This window comes from Macadamia integrifolia, chromosome 13, assembly GCF_013358625.1.
Source record: "Macadamia integrifolia cultivar HAES 741 chromosome 13, SCU_Mint_v3, whole genome shotgun sequence".
Taxonomy (NCBI): domain Eukaryota; kingdom Viridiplantae; phylum Streptophyta; class Magnoliopsida; order Proteales; family Proteaceae; genus Macadamia; species Macadamia integrifolia.
This window is the reverse complement of record NC_056569.1, coordinates 1,471,647-1,478,324: the sequence shown is the minus strand read 5'-3', so window position 1 is coordinate 1,478,324 and position 6,678 is coordinate 1,471,647. Positions and strand designations below refer to the sequence as shown.

Genomic DNA, 6,678 nt, shown 5'->3' with positions numbered 1-6,678 from the left:
CGCAAGATCCTCTTACAGACAGAAAACACTTGGCCTTAAAAAAAAAAAACACTTTAATTTCTCCTGTATATCGTACTTAAAGATGTTACATTGGTAAGATCGAGTTACAAAAAAGCTTACTTGAGGTGCTCAAATTGGTGCGATTAATTCTCCTTAACGAGAATGCAAGATTGGGTAACAAAGTCACGGCGAAGAAAGGGTTAATCTGATCGAAAGCCTCTTCCTTTCGGGGATTTGGTCGACCCAGTCCGATTTCAAAACCATGCTCTTAGATCGGTGTAGGTGCCGATCCACCATACACCGCAGCTAGCCTCAGCAAGCCCCGCCAATTCGGCTCGTCTATAGCACACCACTGTGCTATGCGATTTATAGTAGAGGATGGATGCTCAACACGTGGTAAATTTGTTTTGACCGGTGATGATATTTGACGGAGGAGGGAGACGTCTATACATGCGCTGCAGGCTTGCAGCAAGTGGGTTTAAAGAACCATCTGGGAAAAAGGACGATTTTCTTCTCTGCCCTGCCAACGATCTCTCACAGGTGAGTATTCTTGAATTATCGGGGGAATTGAAATCGTCTAAGGCACCATTTCTTGGCAAAGTCTGGCCGAGGTTCCTTGATATGTCGACACATGGCATACGGTGGATCACCACTTATATCGGCCTAGAAGCTTGGTTTTGAAAACTCGTCCGGGTCGACCAAAACCCCAAAACGGTAGAGGTTTTCGGTCCTTCACTTGTTCTTCTTCTCCCTCTTTTTTGGCTTCTGAAATCCGGAGTCACACAATGGTGAAGGATCGAAAACCTCTATCGTTTTGGGTTTTGGTCGACTCGATTGAGTTTTCAAAACCAAGCTTTTAGACCAATATAAGTGATGATCCACCATACACGTGGCATCAGCCACATGTCGGCATCGCAGGGGGCTTTTGCCTGCCATGAAACGGGCCAAAGACGATTTCGATCCGATCCTCCTTTGTCCCCGATGACTTATTTTTAGGGGTGTCAATCAGTCGATTCGATTTGGTTACGATTGGACAGAATTGGTTTCGGTCTAGGAATGAGGGAGACCAAAACCAATCTATTAAAGAACTTCGGTTTTTGATTGGTTTTGATTTCGGTCCAATTTGGTTTCAGTTTATTTTGATTTTTCAATATCAGGTTAATATCGGTTTAGATCAATTTAGTATTGAGTTTGAACCATAATAAAATCTTACATTTATAATTTATAGTGACAAGATTTGATGAAAAAAACACTTTAAATTTATGAGTAAATCATGTTTTATTATTGTATGGCAAAGATAACTAATATTGAAACCAATGGATAACAAATTAATAAGAAGATAATTAATATTAATATCACAAAATGAACCCTATTATCAACTCATTCATTTAATCATCCAACTAGTTTTGTATAGTGAACAAGGAAATCAATGGAAGCATTATTACAATTTACAAATCAATTTCTTTATTTATAACTAATATTCAATGATTTGTAACAATTCCTAATATTATAAAAAATGGATGATCAATTCACCAATTTATAATCTCATAGTCATTTTTTTTATTAGTTTCATTCGATTTGGTCTGGATTTGGTTATTGGTTGGTTCGGTTTGGACCGATTGAAAAGTCCAAACTCCGAAATCAATCCAATAAAGATCGATTTGATTCGATTCAAATTTTATTGATCGGTTTCTGTCTATTTTATCGGTTCTACTAGGTTTTGACCGCCTTAAACCCACCCTTAGCGCATATACACACGTCTCCCCCCTCCCTATGATATCGTCGCCGTTCAAATTAAATTTACCACGTATCGATCATCTAGTTCGAGCTACAGATCATGTAGCACAATGGTGCGCCACAGACGAGCCGGATCCCAAAAGATGACGCCGTAGAGGATTCGATCTCGTTGCCCCTTCTTCGATGATGCGAAAACCTTCTCCTAGCAACAGAAAGTTAGGATCTTGAACACCACTCTCAGCGATTTTCTCATCCAGGTGAGTTTAATTGATGTTTTAGTTTGTGGATTAGCCATTTTTCTGAATGTTTCTTGGAGGAATTCATTACTGTTTTGAGTGATTGTTTGTGGTGTACTGGAAGCTAGAGGTTCGAAATGTTTGCTTTGTTGATCTCTGAGGTGTTCACTGGAAAAAATTAAATGGCGGTTTTATGTGGTTTTATGTGATTCCTGTGTTCGATGCACGATTTGGAAGCTTTTTCAGGTTGAATTTGGAATTTATTAGATTATTTGGTGAAAATTAGTGCTCTCTCTGTTTCGCTTGGTGTTCGCGGGGTTAACCATATCCTCTGCACTAACTTGTTTATACGTGATCAATGGAAACTGGGTTTCAGCAATTATATTTGCTTTTTTTTCCAGCCTACTTTGATTTTTCCTTTTAATGTATTTCCCTTAAATATAAATATTAAACGGATAGGCCTTGGAGTTTCTAGAGAGTTTGGGCACATGTATGCAATTCAAATCTTTTCCTTGGTCCTAAATATGGTTTGTTCTGTTTGAAAATAATAATAATAATAATAATAATAATAATAATAATAATAATAATAATAATAATAATAATTAATAATAATAATAATAATTAATAATAATAATTATTATTATTATTATTATTAATTATTATTATTATTATTATTATTATTATTATTATTATTATTATTATTATTATTATTATTATTATTATTATAATAAAAAAATTAGACATTTTGAAATCGATTGGCTTTTGGGCAGTATTTTGAATCTTCAATTATGAAGCTTCTTCACTTTTTTAATGTTAGCATATTGTTGGTTTTGCAGGTATTTCTTTTCTGATTTTGTCCATTGCGGATTAATTAAAATTGTTACACTTTCCTTGGGTTTGATGTAAATGAAGGATGTGGAAATCTGGGTTCTTGAAACTGAAAATCGATGTGAGTTGTAGTCTTGAAGATCGAAATCCGTTATTGATAAAATGGGTTGATTGGGGATGATTGATACTGGGGATGTATGAATTACTCTGTGGTAGTAATGTGGGCTATGATTATCTGCGGCATTATTTATTTTTCCAATTGAACTTGCAGCTGTGGTCTCTGATTTTGATTGTAAGATTCAGCAACCTTTAGTCCTTCCAATTGCTTTGATTGGTGACAAAAAATGTTGGGATCATTGTTTAGTTCTCACAAGATAAGGACATCTGAAAGCTTGCAATGGGTGATTCTTCAAAGTGTTTCTTCTCCCCTATCAAAAGATGTCATTGGATTTGGTCCTTTCAACTTGAATACACAGAAGAGATGGAAGAAACCAGTAGTTTCCGCTCGGACACGTTTAGAGGATAGAACAAGGGATCTTAGGCTTGACAAATTGATGAGCCAGCTCAAGAGATTGAAGATAGTACTGAAATTGCAGGAATTGATTTTAAACCGTAGGGGTCCTTATGTATCTCTTCAACTGCTCTCAAGGTGGAAAAATATTGTTGGATTGAATGTAGGTCCTGGTGTTTTTATTCAGAAATACCCTCATATTTTTCAGATATTTACACACCCTTTGAAGAGAAACCTTTGTTGCAAACTAACTCCAAAGATGCTCAATCTGATCAAGGAGGAAACTAAGGTGATCAAGGAATCAGAATTGATGGCTGTTCAGCGTTTAAAGAAGCTTCTTATGATGACGACAAATGGGACATTGCACATCTATGCTTTGAGGTTGGTAAGAAGAGAACTGGGGTTGCCTGAGGATTTCAGAGATTCTATTCTCCTCAAGTATCCAGATGACTTCAGGTTAGTGGATCTGGAGATAGTAGCTTTGGTTTCTAGAAATGAAAACTTGGCTGTAGCTGAGGTAGAAAAGTGGAGAGAGAAAGAGTACAGGGAAAAGTGGTTGAGTGAGTTTGAAACAAGATATGCCTTCCAAATCAATTTTCCGACTGGATTTAAGATTGAGAAAGGGTTTAGGGAGAAATTAAAGAATTGGCAAAGACTTCCCTACTTGAAGCCTTACGAGACAAAGGATGTTGTTCGAATCAATACCTGTGGTGGGATTGAGCGCTTTGAGAAACGTGCTGTTGGTATTCTTCATGAGTTATTGTGTTTGACAATAGAAAAGATGGTTGAGCTAGAACGCTTATCTCACTTCCGTAGAGATTTTGGGATCGAAATTAATGTCCGAGAGCTTCTTCTAAAACACCCAGGAATTTTCTATATATCTACTAAGGGGAGCAACCAAACTGTGTTTCTTAGGGAGGCATATTGCAAAGGGTGCTTGATGGAACCAAATCCTATATATACAGTTCGGAGGGAAATGCTTGACCTCCTCTTGCTAGGGTGCCGAAACACCAGGGAGTTGCAACCTCTGAATGAGATGAAGGACGGGCATAACAATATGGTCTGTAATGCAGTAGAGGAAGGTCCAAGAGATGGAGATTGGGTTATTCCAATCTTAGAGAGTTTCAATGATCAAAAACATGGTGGGGATTCCCATGATATCAGCAATACATGTGAGGTGGATCTCGATGAGTTACAATGATGCTGCATAAGTTGAGAGGTAAATTAAATTATCTTCACATTCGCATTGTCATCTGCATGGATATGGAGAGGGTTGCCTTGATTTATGATAATCCATCATGGGTGCTGCTCAAAACAAATTGTGTTCATGAGGAACCAATACCAATTATGGTAAGTATGGTATACTTTCCTCATTAGTCATTCTTAATTCATATGGTCAAAGAATCAGATATGGCTTGTCCAACCCCTATTGATGCTTTTCATTTAACTATCTCTTTCTTCTAGCTTTTTTCTGGATACTTTTCTTTATAATTAAGTTTAATGTGTGGGAACTGGGAACCATATTTGTTCTGGCACACGTCCCAAATTCCTGGTTTGAAGCTTTATATATCTAAGCTTTTAATATTCTCATATATACACATCAAAAGATAGTTTCTGTCATCAGAGATCGATTAGGAAACTTTGTGCTTCCTGCTGTAGCCATTAGAATATGGCAAATGCCTAGTTCAGTTGTTCTTTTATTGATGGAAATTGAAAGATTTTGTTGATGCCATAAAACAATGAAGTAGGTGGAATCATCTCTCTATGACATACTAGATCATCTAAAGTTGTTGAAGCTTCACCCAGGAGATGGTTCTTTTTTTCTTTTCTAGATGGTGCTTTTTTACCTTTTTGGGACCTAGGGGTTCCACCACCTTATTGAATTGAACACGTTGGTATTCTTTTATTATCATATAAAAAGAATACCTTTTCTAGTGTTGTGATTGGGTTTGTGTAGAATGTGTATGTACAGTGTGATGCGTAGGATCATTTAAAACAAAAAACAAAACAAAAATACAAAAACAAAAGAAAGAAAGAAAGGAAAAGAATATTTCATCATGGGACAAAGGAACATAGTCGGAACCCTTCTCTACTACTTGCTTACTTGGTCAGTTGGTTGTTTTACCTAAATTATTTGGCTTTAATATAATAGTGAAAATTATTAACTAAGGCATAAGGAAGAAAAAGAGGAAATAGAGTATAGCTGATGAGTGATATTTATCCAATTGTGCCCCTTTTTCCAACCAGTAGTCTCAAGAATGTTTCCTTATGTCATGTGACTCCTCGTCTCCTCGCTCCACTATCTTTGTGATCCGTGTGTCTTTTGACAATGGGTGAACTTGTTTGTCCTTACGTTATAGACTTACAGCACACCAAAGGGGATTTTAGGGGTGGACAGTTGTATCCATGAACCTTGCCACATGGTTTTTTCCCCTTTGGGTTTGAGAAGCGGGGACAAAACTGCATCCATGTTTTAAAATCATTCTCGCACACTTAGGTCGCCTAGGCACCACCTAGCGGCCGCTTTGCCACCTAAGCACTTAAGAAGGCCCTCCTACGCCTTGAGTTGCCTGGCGCTTTGACAACTATGGTTGTAATAATGGATGGATTGAATTGATGAGATGCAGAGAATATAATCCAATGATTAAGAAAATGCTAGTATGTATGATTCCAATCATAGTTTTTAAGGCGGTAAGGCGATGGAGGCGTTTGAGGGTCTTTTGGAGCGCCTTAGCGATAAGGTGGGCATAAAGCGTCGTCTTATTGACTAAAGCGTTCATGTGTAATTTTTTTATAAAACCAATCTATTTGGCTCAAATCCTAGTTGAATCCTATTACTCATATGTTAAATAAATATTAAAAGTTCATATTCATACCAATGTAAGATATTCATCAAGAAAACAAATCAATAAAGTGAATAAACTAAGTTCATCTTCATCAATCATCAATCATCATAATACATATTAACATATAATATAAATACATAATTATAAAACAAAATTATAAATATAAAGAAAAGAAGACATAAAAAATACAAGTATTTATTATACTTACCTCTATGATGCCAAAATGAGTGCCTAAGCCCTAAGGTCATCCACTATATTTCTACTCCTGTCAAAGAAGAATGAAGCTCACCGCTGCCGGAGCAAAATGGTCGCCTGGATCAGTGGTTCTTCCTTGTTCCTTGATTCCTTCTCAAAGCCCTTTCTTAAAACCCTTGACAAAATCCAAACCCTCTTTGTGAATCGTGTTTTTGTTTTGTTTGTTTTGGTTATTTTTAGTGGAGTAAAGTTGATCCCATACATCTCAAGTGTTGATAAAATCATAAACCTACCAATAAAAAATCTATATTTGGAATCTTCATCA

At 36.6% G+C, this 6,678-nt stretch overlaps 1 protein-coding gene across 7 annotated transcripts in view; it reads left to right on the top strand.

The window, feature by feature from the left end:
- Positions 1–1,782: 1,782 nt before the first annotated feature.
- Positions 1,783–6,678, top strand: part of LOC122060122 (protein ROOT PRIMORDIUM DEFECTIVE 1) — a 7,611-nt gene continuing 2,715 nt past the window's right edge. For 2 of the 7 annotated variants that reach the window (XR_006134262.1, XM_042623305.1), the window contains exons 1-2: positions 1,783–1,994; positions 2,810–4,531. Coding sequence is in view for 1 of the 7 variants with exons in the window: in XM_042623305.1 (XP_042479239.1) it covers positions 3,146–4,513 (1,368 nt within the window). In the remaining 6 variants the exon portion in view is untranslated. Of the gene's footprint in view, positions 1,995–2,809; positions 4,663–6,678 lie in introns of all 7 variants that reach the window. The other 5 variants (XR_006134258.1, XR_006134257.1, XR_006134261.1 and 2 more) reach the window with 4 other exon arrangements.